General features: G+C 47.9%; 1 protein-coding gene across 10 annotated transcripts in view; it reads right to left on the bottom strand.

Annotated features, from left to right (window-relative positions):
• Positions 1-19,183, bottom strand: part of znf536 (zinc finger protein 536) — a 213,568-nt gene that overhangs the window by 102,206 nt on the left and 92,179 nt on the right. For 9 of the 10 annotated variants that reach the window (XM_005447858.4, XM_025908642.1, XM_019361736.2 and 6 more), the window contains one exon: positions 477-2,779. In XM_005447858.4, the coding sequence (XP_005447915.1) occupies positions 477-2,778 (2,302 nt within the window). In that variant the 5' untranslated portion in view covers position 2,779. Of the gene's footprint in view, positions 1-476; positions 2,780-6,181; positions 6,338-19,183 lie in introns of those variants that run through there. The other variant, XM_013272838.3, reaches the window with a different exon arrangement.

Genomic DNA, 19,183 nt, shown 5'->3' with positions numbered 1-19,183 from the left:
TACCCATCATGTAAAGCATCACAGATTAAGTTAACGTTAGCTTAAAGGTTAAGATTAGGTAAGCAAACAGAGCATCCCATGTGGTCTCAGAGGGAGCTACACCCTCTGTATCTGTTTAAGTTTGAGACTGGAAGCACGAACAGGTCGATGGGTTTGAGCAGAGGGCTTTTACATGTTGTATGTGGTTCTGCATCTCTACTCAATGTTTTTTTATATTTCAGCCGCCTGAAAAAAACCAAAGCAAACATCACTCGTGTGCGTCAAAGCTTGGATGCATCAAAAACAGAGGTCTTCTTCCTTTAATAAAAGCTGATGATCACTGCTGTTTGTGTTTGAAAGATTTGACTAGAACTGAAATCAAATTTCATTTGGTGGAAAGGCGGAGCACAGGAAAAGAGCTACATCACTTTCTCTGGTAGACATGGAGGACGCTCGCTCCGCTGCCTTCTAGTTGATTCTGTGAGTAGTTCTCCTACCTGAAGATGGTGAGGAGGGATGGGGGCTGTCGTCCTGGATGCTTCCTGTCTGGGAATGCCCTCCGCCAACGCCGCTCTCCTCTGTTACATTGGATGAACCGGGAGTGGTGGAGCGGCTGATGGACTGGGACTCGGGGTCGCTGGCCGATCCACGGCGTTCATCCAGTCCTTGCTGAAGTGCCTCGTCAATGCCTCTCCTGTCTTTACCGTGGATTCGCGAGTGGACGACCATTTGATGGTAGGTTCTGAAGACACGTCCGCAGTCTGGGCACTCTGAAGGCTTCTCCTTCAGGCCGGACAGGCCGGAGAGACTGTAGTCAATGTTTGGGCTTCCCAAGCCAGCCAGGGCTCCAGGAGCCTCAGCACTACCGTGGTGGGACATGAGGTCACGGTGACCGTCAAAGCCTCTTCCATCCTCCTTCATGGACATCACTGCTCCACTGGAAGCCTTGGATCCCTGCAGGGCCTCGGAGAGCTGCTTCTGCTTGGAGCTATCACCGGAAGCAATCAAGGAGTAGTCTTGTTTCTCCTTTGAGAAGGAAGCCAAGGAGCCCGCACCAGCCATCTCATCTTCCTGCCCCGGGGTTATATGGTGCTGGTGCTGCTGCTGCTGCTGCTCCTTGGGCATGAAAGCCCTGTCCATAGCCATTCCACGCGCCATTATCTGCCAGGCTTGGTAGCTATTGATCGAGTCCATCTCTGCCACCTTTGCAGCCGCCTGGAGGCGCTCCATGCAGCTCGACTTGAGCGGTGGAACGAGGTTGAGACAGCCAAGGAGTGAGCGCTTCTCGTTTTCACCTAGCCCATGGCCTATTGCACCTGCCATGGGTCCAAGCAGCTTTCCTAACATCTCCTTTTCCTTCATGGCTATCCCCGCTTTGGCCAACATCTGGTGCTGCTCACTCAGGCCCTGCTTGTCTGGTGAAAGAAAGCCTCCCTGAAGACAGGAAATGTAGCGGGAATAAAGGTTGGCATGGGCTTCCTGAGCCAGATTGCTCATGCTGTTGACGGCGGCCATGTCCTGCTCACTGGGCTGGGGTGGCTTGCTCTTGATGGCCAGCTTGTTCAGATGCACCTTCATGTGGTTCTTGAGGAACCAGGGTTCCTTGAAGCGACGGCCACAGATTTGGCAGCAGTGTTCAAAGGACTCCTTGTGCTTTCTCATGTGGCCCTTGAGGAACCAGGCTTGGCTGAACACCTGGCCGCAGACCTCGCAGCGAAACTCGGTGGCCATCTGCATGCCCCCAGCGCCACCAGAACCCTGGCCCTGCGTGGTCTCGGCTGTGATGTGGGCCTTCTCTACATGGCTTATCAGCTCTTCTTCATGGGAGGCGGCGAACTCGCACAGAGTGCATTTGTAGGGCTTGTGGAGAATGCGGATGTGACGGTCCAGCTCCTCGCGCTTCTTGAACTTCCCTTTGCAGAAGGTACAGCGGAAGCCCACAGTAGGGTTCAAAGACTGGTCGTCCTGAGCGCCGGCCGGCTTGGGTGAGGAAGACGGCTGAGAAACTGTGTCTGGAGTGGCGAGCCCGGAGGAATGGGTGGGGGTGCAAGCTGACCCTAACTGCTGCTGATGGGTGTTTGAGCTGCTGTTGGGGCCCAGATGTGGCGTCTGAGCGGTCTGGAGGAGACTGCCACTCCCTCTCATCTGCTTGTCTCTCAGGATGGCCCTCTCCTCGAGCTCGTGCAGCAGCCGGTTCTCTTCTCGAACTCGGCCACGGCCTTTTCCCAGGTTCCCCAGTTTATGGGTGCGGAGATGGATCTTCAGGTTGCCCTTTTGAGCCGCTCTGTGGTCACAGTAGGGGCACTTGAATGGCTTCTCTCCCGTGTGTGTGCGCATGTGCAGAGACAGGATGCTGTTGAAACGGAAGCGCTTGCCACACAGTGGGCACGGGTACTTCCTGTTCTTGCGAGCATCGTCTTCGATATCATTCATCTGGGACATGATGCCCAAGTTCTGCCCATTGAGAAACTGCTGCAGGTCGACGCGCCCGTTTAACCCACTCAGCGCCCCTGCGTCTATGTCTCGATTGAGCTGATTGGCTAGTAGAGCCATCTGGCTGCTGATTGGTTGACTCGCCAGGGCTGCGTGGTGTGTCTTTTCATCCAACGGCGTAGCCGCCTTCTCTTCAGGAATCTGCTGCGGGCGGTGCAGGTCAGGAAAGGCGTGTCCTAACTGGGCGGTGAGCTGGTGAAGCTTTTGACTGATTGGGTAACGGCCGTTTAGAACAGCATTGCTCAGGTGGGCTTCGGCGTCAGGCACCGCTGACGATACACCAAGACATAAACTAGAGTCCTCCATCCTGAAGAAACAGAAAAATAAAAATCGTATTAGAAACATTTTTGACATATTTTAATATTTTACAGACATTCAATGATAGTGTTTGGGCGTTCATCCAACCACGTGTCTGGAAATGTGGATGCCAGTTGTGTTCCTGTCATAATTCTGCTGTTGGCCGTTTTTAGTAGTCAGGTCAGTGTACGTACACGTTATCCACAAGTAATGCTCCAAACACTCAGTTTTTCTGCTCTTGGATCTCTGTGATGTCATAGAGACACAGGATCAGATAAAAAGGATTTTTGTTTTGAACTGAAACTCAAGTAAAGCCACTCCAAGGATGAGAGTGTGGGGCTGGAGAGGAGCACAATAGGTGCCCTGGTGAAATAAAAACACCAGTGTGAACTGTCAGCGCCGAAGGCCTGCGGGGATGCTGCGACTCAGAACTTTTTCAAAATGTAAAGCCGTTTTGGATGGAATAATTACTCTGTAAACACAGTGAGCAGTGTATAATTAAGCTACTTGTGCCCATCCTATCAGAATTCCTCCAATTACACGCCTTAATGAAATGGAGCAACTGCATTGCTGGGAAGCCACGGCAATACTACAATTATGATATTAACAATAGCACTTAAAACCAAGGGGTTACTCCAGTAAACACAACATTCTTATCTCGGTGCCACGACACTTGTCTTGGCACAATATTCCATTAAAGAGCCATATTACATTTGATGTGAATCGCTTTGCTCTCGCTCTTTCTTTCTCTGGCTGCCTGCGCTCTTCACAGTTTCCAGGATGGTGGAAACAACACGAAGATGCCGTGGATACACCGACACTGCTCTGTGCACAGCCCGCTCTTTGTTCTGCTGGCTTTTGGGTGAAATATGTCACAGTTTTCACACCGTGTTGTAACGCCATTAAACGTGTTTTCATTCCGTATGTGTAACATCGGCGAATGCATAAGTAAAAAATAAATAAACAACAGTGCTTTTAATGCACATCCATCTGCTCTCCAGATGGAGACGTATAAACATCTATGGCTGCTCGCAGGGGTCAAACCTGCAAAACAATAAGTGTGGTTCTGCTTAGGTCAACAAAATATTGTATAATATCTCATTAAGCTGATTAGCATGCTGCCTGGTAACAGCGGCAGCCACTGGACTTTAATGTAGGATTATAATCACCAAAAAGCGCTTTTGAGGAGAGGCGGCGTGAAGGAGTGGCATTAGGTGACATGTTAGGAAGCTCAGCGTACACTTCACAGGAGCAAAGGGCATCCACACTGGGATCCTTCTTCTCTTTCTCCACCTACGTTTGTGAAGCACACACCACACCACGTCGTGCTCGGCTTATGTGTTCATTCAAACCCCCCCCCTCCCCTCCCAGTAGGAGGTCAGAAGACATAAGGGCTGCCTGTTCTGGTACCACAGAGCCCTCCAACACACTGCCGATGGTGGATTCTTATCTCACTGACATGAATTAAACACTGTGGCCACTTTCCACTTGTGTGTAAAGGAATGTGACACTTGTGGGCTGCCCTTTGAATTCTCCTTATTTCTCCCCACAAGTATCGTAAAGCAATGCGCCTGAATTCATTAAGAGTATAATGGCTATGCTATGTTCTGCAGGCTTGCATACAGTACTTCGATGTGCTTCTGTCACAGATCTTATCTGACCCGAGTGACGCTGAAAGAAATCACTTTAGGAGTCTGCTAATAAAAAGTTTGTGCTCGAATGAAATATTTACAAACTGGCCACAAATGAAAGGAAAACCTTGAACGTGTGACCCCTCCAGCTGAGAGGCTGTGAGACGGTGCCGGGTCCGTTTTGAGCGCTCACCTTCCTGCCGTGACGATCTGCCCGATCTGCACCACAAACCTGATTTTTTGTGAAAATGTACCTACTTCCTGTCACTGCTGTCATTTCAAAGCAATCTTTGTCTTGCTGTTGTTCCACTTAAAATCATTCTACAGAAATGTAATCTCTATATTTTCCTGTATTTGTTCATTCAAGTACACCCTTAAACACAATACTGTTGAATTTAAAGGTCACACGTCATGTTGATAACTGGAACATAAGGCGCTAAATGATGTGAATTATGATATACCATCACAGTTACAATAAATTTAATTTTAAATTAAAAGTAAATTTAACAAAATTACTTTGTTCAGAGGTTGTCGAATAATTAAGATATTTTTTAACCTTCATTTTTTAACCTTCATTTTAGTTCATCCATTAAAAACAGTTGTTTTTAGCAAATTGGAAATAAAAATCTAATTTTCTTTTCATCAACCACAGGACTGAAATATGAGCCAAGACCTGCAGTTCGTCCAATATCCAGCAGGGGCAGCAGTGAGTCAGTCCCCACAGACCCCCGTGTTGAAACAGCACAAATAAACATGTTTACAGCCTGATACACAAACTTCATGACACCTGCACAGGGGGAGGATGTCGGCATAAATCACGCAGATTTAAGAGTGCATAATTATGGGCGTGGCCTAATGGTCCCATACACGCTGTGCGAAAGCTGACCGCTCCACCCTCTCGTCTAAATCTGGAAACAAAAAGATTTAATCAACCGTGGTGACCAAAACGTCACACTCTCTCAGACCAGGAACTGATCGGTGTCCATCTTTTACGTACAGTCTGTTTTAAAGCTAAACTTTTAAAGGACAGGAAGAAGCTTTTTCACACAAGCTGGTGTTTTTCCTTTAATTTGTCACCATATAGTTTTATCACACACGCTCCCACGTCGTGTGAGAATTACTGCTGGAAAGGATCAAACTTTGTTAGGCTGCTTTAAACGACTTGTGGTTTTAAATTGTATTTATGTGACACCCCATCTTCCATCAGCAGCCGTGCATATATTGGAGGAGACCTTATTTGAATGGGCCCTTTTTACAGAAGCGGCTGCCTTTTGGAATAGAAATCTGTGATTTAAACTAGGCTGATGAGCTGTTGCTCATTTGGGGAGATAGCAGCTTGCCCTTTTCTTCAATTTGATTTCTGCCTTTATCTTTAACATATAACAAAGGCAGATAGACAATGGAATAATGTGAAATGAACTGACGAATCCAGTTTGTGTTTTTTATAAACGTATCCTGGCTGACGAGCGTATGCAAATGAGGCACATTAATATGCTCGCCTTGCTCCCGAGTCATTTTATATTTTTTCCCCTGATTAAAAAGGACATTTCTTATGTGACATCCCCCCTCTGCTCACATCCGCACGCACGAGCACACGCGTGGGGGAATTGGAGGGCGGTGTACGAGACGTAGACACGCAGCCAGTCAAAAACGAGCCTCTGACTACAGACAACAATTCGATATGCGAGTGCCCTCTAAAAGACGCGGTGAGTGCGCTGCAGCTCGCTGCTCTCACCAAACCGAGCAGCTCGACGCTGTCACAGGAGAACTCGGGTTCTTACCGGCCATCCCGGGGAAAGACTCGGGGCCCCGCTGTCCCTCGCCGCAGACTCCGTTACAAACGCCAGCCGTACCTTTGTGCTCTTACAGTACGTGTGCCGTTATTCTCTAACCTGTACGACCTTATCATTTCCTGGCATGTGCTGCAACGCTGCCTCATTAAAACTATTGGCTCCTCCGATACCTCTAAAACCACAAAGACTTCCTTTAGCATTTTCTCACGACGGTTCGCTTGTTGTCTTTATAGTTTGTGGTTTAATATTCAGCGAGGCACCACGTGCACTCACAAACACGGCGAATCCTCTGCACGCTCACACAAACTGATTTCACTTGGTTTCTCTTCAATCCTCAGCTTAATTATAAGTGGTATCTGTGACACAATGGAAGTATATTACAGTCACCATTTAAATGTGCTCAGTTCATTTCTTTCTTATCAATGGTAGCATGCATCATAAATGCATACAGGATTTAAATGTGCTCCTCTCTAATTGTAACCATATAAATTACTGCATATGAAAGGCACTCGCAGCATTAGGGATGGCCGCCTGTTATGAATTCATATTCAAATAAACAGCCTTCTTGGTGAATTTGCTGTCAGGCTCGAGTTTTGTCAGAAAACTTTTGGCTGACATTTAAGACGAGAAGGGTGGGGGGGATCGAAAAGCCATTAGTCGGACTTTACTTTGTTATTTTGGCATTTATCGACACGAAACCCATCGACTAATCACAATGCGATACCTCATTAAGTCCTAATGAACAAATTCATTGCGTTAAACAAATCAATCATTATTCACAATGTGCCGAATTCAATCATATCTGCACCGAATCGTTAACGAGACGCAGGGGCTGCGGCGACGGCGCTCTGATGTTGGAGGGACAACGTGGGCCATATGTTCCTCACGTGCTAAATATTTGGCGATTAGGCGAGCGGCGGGGACAGTCGAGTTCATTAAAAAGCTCTAAGTGTATTTTCAAAGTACAAACAGAGCTTCCTCATCTTTTCAAAGATCAATTACCTCTTGGCAAAAGACGGTTCGGTTCGAGTCGGAGCGCTGCACATATGAGTTTGTTCCCGGCTCGTGTTTTGTTCTATTGCAGGTGGTCTTTGCGAGACGTCTAATTAATCCAATAAAAAAGCCGCCTTGTTTTCCTTCCTCTCGCTCGCACTTTGACTTTGCCGCATTATTACTTTCTGTAATGAGGCGAAAACACTCTGCACTCAACTGCACACAGAAACAGTCGCAGAACACCTGCCAGATTCGAGCCCGGCTCCACCCGAGGCCGGCGGGCCGGGACCCGAAACCCGCAAGAGGACGGGTAGTTTTAATACAAAGACATGTCTGCGTTTAGGAAATTCTCACTTAAAGCCAAAGAACGTGACGTTTACGCCGTTCCCAGCAAGCTAACGTCAGCTCTGCATTACACTAACATACAGCAGTTTTCCACAGAGCTCCTTGAACTTGAAAGAATCATAAGAACACGAGTGGATTAACACGATCCTGCTCCACTTCAACACAGACAGCACAAGAGAGCTGTGACAAACACGAATGAACAGGAGCCTCTCCCTCTCTCTCTGCACAATATGTCATTGAGGGCTGTTTAAGAGGTCCTGTCAACAGGTAGTTCAACTTTCAGCTCATCCCCGCTGATCAGCGAGGGCCCTCCTGACAGCGAGAAAAGAAAGACACCGGGAGGGAGCGGGAGGCACAGAAAGAAAAATGTTGTGGCTCTTTTTATCCGTCCGGCGCTCTGACAGCCTTGCGGGGGATGCCATGGGAGGAAGATCAATGCGGGACAAGCGGATTCCCACAGTTCATTGTTCCGGGCCGGCCAAATCATCTTCCCAAGACGGCCGGGAGCTCAAAGCCTCCCTTTATGATAACCATCCCTGGTATTATTCCCACTATGATGATGATGACCTGCAGATGTCTGTGTGTGTGTGTGTGTGTGTGTGTGTGTGCGTGTGCGTGAACACCTCTCCCCTCCCGAGCGCGCTACAATAGAGGTCACAGCGGCACGGTCGGACCCCTGCAGCAGCCGACAAAGGCGAGCGATGAGCACGGGATTAACAGTGTCAAACACTCGCTAAGCAGCGGGAGGGTACGGTCGGCGAGCAGAGACACAAAACAGGAAAATGTAGTAAATGATGTGAAAACTGTTCTCATGCATCAGACGGCTCTGTGCTCAGTGTCGTCTTATCCTGCTGAATATCACAGGTTCAGTCAGGATGTCATGTTTTAAAGGTGGATCCAGTCTCCTTCGTACTAAACATGACCGGGGTTCCTAACCACGAGGTCAGCGTGTGAGCAGCAATGGTCAGGTGGAAGAAACGAACCTATGGGTGACCAGAGCAGTTACTGAACACGTCGTGTAAACATGCAGGGAGCAGAGGGAACATTCAGCCAAGTTTGAAAGCTGTTTTTCAGGTTCAGACTCTGGACGTGATCGTCGCGTCTCTCACGCAGCTCCCACTGCGATTATTCCATCATACGATGTAACATCATATCCCGATCCTCCTCTTCCTCGTGTTCTCTGATATTCTTGCGTAACCATTTTTTGATGAAGCACATCTCTGGTATCTACAGTTTTCCTGTTTATCGTCCATGGTTGGCTTCCATATGTGAGCACAGGTGTAAACCCAAGAGCTGCGTGGGTGAGGTTCAAAATGTTCAGTGATGTACCTGCGTGCTGTGGTCTGCTCTGTGTTGGTGACTAAGCTCTTCTTCCTGTCAAATCAGTCAGAAAAACCAGGGCACAGTTCAGTGTGTGTGTGTGTGTGTGTCGGACAACAAACATGGCAGTGTAGCGCGCTCACGCATGGTTAGAAAGAGGACAGAGAGACAATGACCACAGTGTATCTGTCACAGCTTACATCACTGGCTGCTCTCTGTGCTGCATTTCAATGCTGCACACACACACACACACACACACACACACACACACACACACACTCGAGGAGAATGTGTGTGTCACACCGCGGGGCGCGGTGGCGATGACCTGCCTGATTCGGGATTGAGACTAATCGTCGGTGGCGTTGAGGCTCTGTGTGATTTTCAGGTGACGGCGGCGAGGGCGAGGCAAACGCAGAGGAAGAGAAAGTCGCTGAATGTCAATACGGCCTAAATAACAGAATATCAGAAATAATTGCTGTTTTCTTCCACTCACGCTGGGCGCTTTCTGGTGGAGTTTTGCATAATGACTCCAGCGGAGGGGGGGGGGGGGTGGCTGTGGAGGTAATAGAGGTGGTGGTAAAGGGAGGGGTTGTTGTGACAGGTGCTGAAATCCAACGAGGGAGGCGAGGGAGACAAAGGTTCAATTTACTAAGAGGAGACTTTAATTGTTACACAGCTAATTAAGAGAAGAAGGATCTTTTCTGCACTCTCGACTGTTTACCGAGAGCTGCGTGTGCAGACTCGGGGAGGCAGGCCCATCCTATAGCGTGCACGCACCCACCGCAACATGCAACATATCTGTTTCACAGCTTCTCTGCGCTGGGAGTTTGGGACTTTCTCTTTCTTTTTCCAAGTGAAACAAAAGTCTATGGCTAATTAGCAGCACTCATTACAGGAAGCGAGTCAGGTAATTATTTTACATCATGCTGCCGATAATTGAATGATTCTTCAATGTCTGAATGTCTGTTTGAAAGTGCCCCCCCCCCTTTTCTCTTTCTTTGAGGGAGATAAGAGAGAGGCTGGATGGATACAGGTACTGCTGCCATATGCTCTTCAATGAAAAAGCTCTTCTGTCGAAGCAAATGGGATTTTTAAATATTGAAACTGCTGCATGTCTTTTTAATATGACCGTGTTAAATCTCTCTTTATTCCATCACTTTGATAAAGTCTGTCCTCTTCTTCTTTGTTGGCTGCGAGGAAGCAAAACTTTGGCTTTCTGAGAAGAAGAAAGTTATTGTGCAGCTGTGCGGCGTCTTGTTGTCTTTAAGCAGCACGTTTCCTGTTTAAGAAAGCAAACTAATCTTATCAAAGCCATCAGGAAGCTGAGACTCGAGTGGAAATGCTTGCGATTCTCTGCATATGTTCGAATATCTCTTAGTGGCCTTATAACTGCTTTTGTTCTCACGCGCTGTCGCCGAGGCCGGCGGAGAAGAAAAAACGCTGCGCTCGGCGTCGGCTCTCTCTCCCTTTAGCTCAGATGTGCGCGCAGAGCTAATGTGGCACTTTATATAAAAGCAGAGACAGAGAGCCAGCGTGCATGTGTGCTTTAAGGCCAGGGTGTATTTATTACGGACTAATTGTAGCAGAGGAAGTGCTTTAGAGGGGTGTGCTCTCGGGAGAGAGGGCGGAGGGCCCCGGGGACATAAGAGAGCGTGTTTATCTATCAGACGTTATCAGAAAAACAAAGTGCTGACTGCTCTTAAGATTAGAGATGGGGTTTGGGGGGAGCGGGAGGGGATGAAAAGGTTTACAGAAGGAAATAAAAGCGGCGAAAGGCTGATAAAGAGAAAAAGAGTCAAAGAGGAAGAGAGATGCCAGTGAGGCAGCGTTTGCATCGATGCCAGTGACTCAGTGAGAGGATGCTGTGATTAAAGCAGGAAGTTGGTGAAACCTCAGAGGAGCCAGGCTCTTTTCTTCTTCTCCTGCAGGCCTCTCTGTGAACCGGACTACAAAACACACACACATTTACTGTGAGCACCCAGGTGTGTGTGTGTGTGTGTGAGAACATCAAAGTGTTGATTTTCAGAGATTTTGAGGTAAAAGAAGTATGACTTATCGATTGATGGATTATTAATAGAAGGTCAGATGTAAAGGTGATAATTAAACACATCCAGGTTTTCGATGGCAGCATCCGTGACCGCACAGCGGCATTTAACTTCACTGAGAAGCTGGAGTATGTTTGTCATGTGACGTCTCTGCGCCGTCCTGCTCCAACGTGAACGAGTCACAGAACGTTTTCACGCCAGGCCCCCTTTTTTACAAGAAAAATGTTCGCGCCCCCCACCACCTAACCCCCCCGCACAAACACATCCTCCAAACACACACACCCATATTTTGTTTACAAACTCCATTGCGGTTTATTTCACACCTCCAACATTTAGTAAACAATTAAGCAAATACAAGTAAACGGCAATAAATTACAGGTAGTAATAAAATAAACTACTAACTCTTTTACGCTGCGTCCACACCTACACGGGTATTTTTGAAAACGCAGCTGTTTCTATGCGTTTGGGTCTTTCGTCAACACGTAAACGGCGTTGCGATTCACCGAAAACGGAGATTATTTAAAACTCCTTTTTTGCGTTTACGTGTGGACGAGGATTACAGAGTTCGTCACGCAACGTCAAAGGTATGTGCCTCTTTTCACGTCACGCTGTGCGCCACGTTATTGTTTACATGAGATGAATTGCAGAATGGCAGATAGAGACAAAATACTGTTAATCTGACTATCTTCAGGTTTTACACACTTACATACACACACGCAGTTACTGTCCCTCCATTTAGAAAGGCAGAGGCGTCACGGTGTGATTATTTTACGTGTAGTTGTTTTTTTCCTGTGTAATAATGTTCAACATTGCTGTCAATACATTTTTCAAAAAATGTCTCTCTGTGCAAAATGGGTTTAAACACATAAACAGCTGTGGGATACTGTTTGTCCGTGATTTGAACCGGGGGAACAAATTACGGCAGGATCAGCCTGATATTATTTGTATCCCGCTGTAACTTTACTGCATAAAGAGCTAATATGTCCAAAATGTCAGGAGTAGTTAGTTATTACAAGAAGTGTTTGTGAACTAAAAATCAAGAATGTGGGATCCTGTTTGTCCGTGATTTGGAGAGCCCAGCGCTGCTCCCGACGCAGGGAAACTAATTTTGCAGGGGAGACCTACCTTGGCACTTGTGCAGGTGAAGCCAAAGGGAAGATATGCTTCACCATATTTTCTAGTCTTTGGCTTGGAAGGAAGTTGGTTTGGAAACATATTTGGCGATGCTTCATCTCCTGCTTTGCATTTGTGTGGGAGCCCCGTCAAAAACCTTCATACCGCGCCCCCCCCCCCCGCAATGGCTCTGCGCCCCCCTAGGGGGCGGGCCCCACATTTTGGGAACCTCTGGTTTACAGGAACACAGCGAGCCCAGTCTCTACGGCCTCGCAGCCGTATCCCTTCAGTTCAGGGAGGCAGGAACTATACATGGTTCGACTTCAGACGCTAGAGCTGCTTACGGCGCAACCAAAGACAACATGTATACGAGCACACAGGTGAGTTCACTGTGGCCGTGACCGAGCTGTGGACACATCACAGTTCAGGCAGACGTTTGAACTAAAGGCTGAATAACGTCCGTCAGCACCGAGTAAAAACGCTCCTTCGTATAGTACCAGCGTTGTGTGACTTTGAAGGTATCTGTTTCCCATGATTCCTTGCATCTGTCCACAGCTGAGCTTCATCTCGGAGCCGTCAGTCTGTCAGTCTGCCTGTCTGCCCGGCCAACGCTGCATTTTCCTCATTCTTCTCTGCCCTGCTTGACCTTCAGCTCTGTCACCGACTTATCTTCCACAACAAAGGCTACGCTACACACACTCATTAAAAACACACACACACACACACACACACACACACACAGAGTCTGTTGGGGGCTAAGTTCATTAAGACACTGGATGTTTATAATGAAAAATGACCTCTCTGAAGTACAAAGTATGAACAGTATGAATTCATTTCCTTTATTAAAACTTACTGCAGCACACACACACACACACGCACACACACACACGCACACACACACGCACACACACGCACACGCACACACACACACACACACACACACACACACACAGAGCCTTCTCGCTGCTGATGTCCAGTTAAAAACACTTCCACCGAGGCGATTGCTCTTCTGTGGATCTAACAACATTCCCACCAAACGTGAGTGAATCTGAAGCTCTGCCTGGACTGTGAACGATTCAGATTCAACAGGAAACAACGTCCACGGAAACCTGCTGTCCATATGAAGGAAAGCAACATGCAGGAACGATGTGTTGTTCCTAGAGTATTTAAAAGTAGAATGGGAGGCAGAGCCTTCAGTTTTCAGGCCCCTCTTCTGTGGAACCAGCTTCAGGAGATTCAGGAGACAGACACTATCTCTACTTTCAAGATTCAAACTTTCCTTTTTGCTAAAGCATATAGTTAGGGCTGGACCAGGGGACCTGTGACCTGCTGATGTCAGAAGGTCAACAGGTGTTTGAGCGATTTCACAAGTGATGATGGATCAAACTGTCTGACAGAAGCTAGCATAGCAGCCAGTGGCTAGCTGCTTAGCAGGACAAACACACAGAGAGTGGGGAGCAGCCCCGGGCGTTGGATTGTGGGCAGCGGTGGCGGGAGGCGGAGCTGTGGGTAGTTCTAATCTGCCCTCTGCCACCCCGCCCTCCCCTCCACCCCTCCACCCCCCATTCTTTCTGCCTCACCTCTCAGTAGTGCCCCCCTCCTCCTCCCTCTGCCCTCCACGCTCCTTCCATCCCTCTCCATATTTTCTCCCCCTGCATCTGATTAAGTTAACAATGTGGTGTTATTTGCATGCTGATTTTGCAGACCCCACCGCCCCCACCCACTCTCCCTCTCTCCCTCTCTTTCTCTCAATTCTCTGACAAACAAGAGAGGCAGGATCAGAGTAATGTGATAGCACAGCAGCCAGCCAACGCAATCTGCCTCAAAGACCAGGTGTTCGCAATCCACCTCCCTCTTAATTCCTGCCTCCATCATTTCTCTTGTTTTTATTCCTGTTATTCTTCGCTTTCATTCCCTCCCCTAGTTCTTCGTCTTCGTCTCCTCTCATCTATCCCTGGTGTGTTTATAAGGTTGTATTATAATCAAATCTGGAGCAAGGGAGGCCTGTCTTTTTTTATTAATTATAGGCCACAGCTGATGTGAATGTATTCCGAAAGCATCTTCAAAATAGGTCGGCGGTACAGTTTGCTATTCTTATCACATTTAAATGTCAACATGGTGCAAAGCCCTACAAATTAGTTCAGGCAGGCTTCAACCCCCATTTAACATTTAAAGCGCCATTCTGTAGGGCTCAAAGAGCGATTTAAATCAGTTTACGCACACACACACACACATGTGCACAGATAGTCTTTCAAACTTCTCATTTCAACACAGACATTTAACTGCCAACCTTTGCCTGAGAGAATTCAGCTCTCCCTCTCGACGGGGTGGGGGTGGCAGGGTGACGGCACAAAAAAGACATATAAAGCAACAGAAACAATGCATTAGCTTTTATGAATAATAAATTCGCCCGTTGTTCCGTGCAGAAAAGATCTCACTTTTCAGCATCTCCGCGTAAATCCGCCGTCCGGATGAATAAATCAGAGCACGCAGACGTTTTCTTGAGTTGTAGCTCATCGCTGCTAAACAACAACAATGATGTGAAATGCACGCGTGTGTTTGCAGAGCCAGCTTTAACCCCTACAGAGCTGCACGACACAATAGAAGGCCGGCTCTGTTGTTCTACGCGCCGCTGGCCGGGCATACCAAACGCGCTTCACCTATCGCCTCCGCCGCCACACGCGCAGAAATCTATTGACAGGAACCTAATCAACCGGCGACGATCCACATAAAACAGCCTCCATTAGTATCCCTGACAAAGTACCACCACATTATCGGTCTTTCAAAAGGAAATCTGGGATGCCAACTGCGAATTAAACGGCAGGAACGCAACACGAGAAGAACCTCGGCGTTGAGAAGGAACATCCAGAGACCACGCGGGCGCATCTGAAGCTCTTTTCTGAACCGAGAGTTTCTGTTATATTTCAGTCTGCTCAGAATGACGCGCACTGAAAAAAACGCCATTCAGGGCGACTCAGGTAACGCCGGCTCCTCTTTGCTTCTCTGCTGCATGTGAAGCACCGTCAAACAGGTGGAACAAAGTTTGAATCAACCATTCAATTCAGTTTTATTCATATGGCGCCAAAACTAACCGACCCCTCAACACTTCTCGAGCAGAGGCCGACCGGCGTATAATGGAAAGTTGTTTAAAACACGTGTTTTTGTGGGATCGCAGGTCTGGACTGTGATTTTTCATCTCAGCAAGCCGCGATGCTTCGCCGTGAACCGTGGCTAACAGATTTAGCACTAATGCCCAAATCAACAGTGAACCGGGTTAACTCCTTTATTTGTGTTCGAATGATTGAAAACCACAGTTAATGACACGGAAACGTTTCGGATATAGAGACAGGAAACGGTATAGGTGGGATAAAACACAGTCGAGTCGCTCAGTTAGTTATGGATCAACTTTAAGGAGGTTTGTGCAAAAACAGGTCGCTTCAGATAAGCCACACTCTTCTTTGTTGTTTAATCTGCGGTTTGAGATTACCTCCATGTCATTCATTTACAGGCTTGGTGTCAGCAGCCACCGAAAAGAAAGAAAATCGGAGGCGTCGCCTCTTAAAACGCTAAATGAGTCGACAATAAAAGAGTGCAATCAAAACCGCTGCGTTCACTGACCTCACTGGGTACAGAGCTGCCTCCGAGAAAACCAAGTCAAGTGTGCAGTTTCTCTCTCTCACACACACACACACACACACACACACACACACACACACACACGCGTGAGCCTGTGTTTGGGGCTATGACAGGGCGAGGAGGATGAAGGATGCAGGACGAAGAGCGTGCCCGGGAGCGCACTGAGCCCTGCAGCAGGAGGCCTGCGAGCAGCCTCGCTCTGCATCATTACACCGCCGACCCCGCTACTTCCTCCCAGCGCACGGACGTCTAACGGGGACTCGCCGACCTAAGCCAGGAGGACATCCTGAGAATGTACGCGGTCTAAATGGTGATCCACATCGCTAATACACTCCTCTATCGAGTTACATCCATTTGAGTTATTTATTAGTTAGTCTATCGTTACACTATATACAACTTAGTATATATTAGGTAGCCTAATATGAGAACAAGAGCCAGTGTAGGGGTCACAGAGAGACTCGAGTATCAGCTTACAACTGCCCTATTACATCAGCATAAGTAACTGAATCCAAAGAGCTAACTAGCTTATACGAGACCCAATCCCTCTGACTGGCTTTACCTCCAGGCTCGGCTATGACTCCTTCCCATCCAGCCCAAAGCGCAGGGCTCTCTGGGTGTGCCTAATGTGGACTCGCTGAAATGTCAAAGCATTATATATCCTTTTACGCACAGAGTGGACCCTGAGGGTTTAATTGACTATGCTGTAAAGTGAGTTTGAGAGCCACGAGAGAACCCGATGAAGATGAATATGTTTCATTAGAGGGCAAACAGAGCCTGATGGCGGGGATTGGCATTGAGAGAGGCGAAAGAGAAATCCATCCATAGCTGTCCGCTGCTTGGCTACCCACCTCTGGTGCTGCGAGCAGGTTACCGATCCCCGTTTGCACGCCTCCTTCGCTCGGCCTTTCTTCTCCTTTCAAACCAGAAAAGAGATCGCTCCAACAACCGCCTGGCGACTTCAAATGCTCATCAGAAGCAGCAGAAGAGAGTAGCAGACAGAGAGAAGGGAAGGGGCCCCGCACCTATCCCGCGGCCCTCGTTTACCAATTAGACTGAGTACCTGCTGACAGGTGGGTTGTCACAGTGCCTGCTTAGCCACCCCACTCCCCCCAAATCTCCCCACCCTTCAACATCCCATCACTTTCCATCGTGCTCCATTACAGCTTCCGTGTGCTTTGAGGAGGAAGCTCGTGGCGTCTCCAGGCAAGCTGATGAGATAACAGCGGAGGAGGAAGAGCCCGGCTGAGGCTTTGATTCTGGAGCGAGACGTTTTCCGCTCTCTTGCCACTGACTTAAAGCTCGGCATCCACACGTTTAATCGAGGGGGTCACGCCGTCGCTGAGCGGGAGGCCGGGTTCTCTCGCCTCTTTAGCGGGTTCTCCTTCCTGAAACACTGCAGGGAGGTTTGAAGACCCCCTCCTCACCGCCCCCTACCCATTTCCCCTCTGTCGTGCTGTCTCAGAAACTCAGCCAGCCAACGAACACGACTGAGACAAAACACGACCATAATGGCTCATTAAAGGGAATGGAGACGACTTAGGAAAACAAAGCAGCCTTCACGAGGCTGTCACCGAAACTCCTGCGGTGGTACGTCCAAACTCCAGCTGGTGACAACGAGGCAAAAATGTCTTCCTCCCACCGAAACTCGCGGCGGTTCGGAGTGTTTTGATTGCACTCGACACGTCTTTATTTGTTCGGTGACGAATCTAATGTGTTCTCGGCAGAGTGACAGACCACTGCGCTCCAGAGAGAGCAGCCGGGGGCGCGAGCAGCGAGGTGCAAGGAAGTACCGCCACATAATGTCCAAACAACAGGAAGTCAAAGTTCAGTCCATCTCAAGATAATCCTACTTTGTCTGGCACTTATTTTAGCCCCTCCCCCATTAGGAAAACTTACCCAGAATATTCCCAGTACCAGGAGAAACGCTGTGCACTGCTCTACACTTGTGACCCTGCATGAATTACTGGCCATCAGTCAGCGCTGCTCTCTAAACTCCATCCTTTTGTCTTCCACTCTGCTGAAGCTCCTCATCTCCTCTTCAATATGTTTTTTCCTGGCTAAAGCCGCCGCGTGCAGAAAATCCCATAGGCCGCCACTGACCCAGCACCGACTGCGGTCGTATCTGCTTAGCAATCCCCCCGGTAATTAAAGAAGGCCCGCACCATGCCTAAACCTCTGCCTGACACAGTGTTGTGTCTGCGCTGCATGGAGACAAATCATAAGAGGCTTACAGCTCGCGTACCTGCCACTTCCTCTGCACAGGTCTCACCAGGAGACGGACTCCAGATTACAAAAGTGATCGGAAACGTTGAATTAACCACCTTTACTGCTTTCCTTAATCACTGCCAATTCCACCAACTATAAATACCCTCCAACTCCCAGGAGACACACACACACACGACACCATTTTTACAGAATGACCAAAAAGCGACACGTCTTGGAAACTGGGCCAAACGTCCTGCTGCATATCGGGATCGGGATCGTTAATTTTCATGATGGCTTTAAAAAGAACGATACGTTCAGAAGAAGGAGGTAAGGCCGCCGTCCATCCAGGAGAGTAAACTGAGGCTGAACTTTAAACGATGGGTAATTCAGAGCGACGTGGCAGGAGTTAAAGCGGAGCAGCAGGAGACGTCTTCTGTTCGGATAAAGGACCTGAGAATAGAGAGAGAGTGTCTATGCCGGGGTCAAAGGTCGAGAGAAAGCAGACGAGGTGAAGACTGATGCAAGAGAAAAGAAGGAGATAGAGGAGGGTAACAAAGGCCTGAGCCCCCGCAGGAAGCCGCTGTGATCCGTCATAAAGGAAGGCGTGAGGATGAGGGCCTCTGACCGATCCACAGAAGGACTCGGGAACACCACACCGACCGTCCTGTGCAGGTTTAGTGAAGCGGCTTAGCCTGCGAGGGTCCGAGGAACGTCGTCACACTGATGAGGCCGTGACGAGCGTGGCCTGTGATGTCAGAGCGCTTTCTGATTCACTTTTTGTCTCTTTTTATTGCTTCATATGTTTTAAATAACTTTTTTATAAAAATGCATTTATTTGCTGTACAGTGCCTTGACCTTTGACCCCGTTCATGATTTGTATTTTTACGAGGAAATATTGCTGACTTTGGTGTTTGGACGATGACGATTGTGATGTAAAATTTAACGTTAAGCTGTCTGATTTTAGGGAAGCAGGAGGAAGCGCTCCACGCCGACGGTCCTGCTGGATTTTCACTCACGTGTTTGTGATCATCTCTGGATTCATCTGGATCTTTTCAAACACGTCAGAAAAAGCTGAGTGTAAATTATTTTGGCTTTGTTGATTTAAATCACATGTGTGATCGTTTATTACTATTATTATTATTTATTCTGGATGTTTATAATTGAGCTGTTTGTAAATATTAGAGCTCTTTCTTATATTTTTAAACCTTTGAATATTTTGTATGATTTAATTTGTTCTTATTGACTTGGAGCGACTGTAATCACATTATTTCCTCTGGGATTATTAAAGTATTCTGATTCTGAAGATGCTTTTTTATTGTAATTTACTACACAG

Source organism: Oreochromis niloticus, linkage group LG1 (assembly GCF_001858045.2).
Source record: "Oreochromis niloticus isolate F11D_XX linkage group LG1, O_niloticus_UMD_NMBU, whole genome shotgun sequence".
NCBI classification, from domain to species: Eukaryota; Metazoa; Chordata; class Actinopteri; order Cichliformes; family Cichlidae; genus Oreochromis; species Oreochromis niloticus.
The sequence above is the reverse complement of the archived record's forward strand: the minus strand, read 5'-3'. Positions and strand labels throughout refer to the sequence as shown.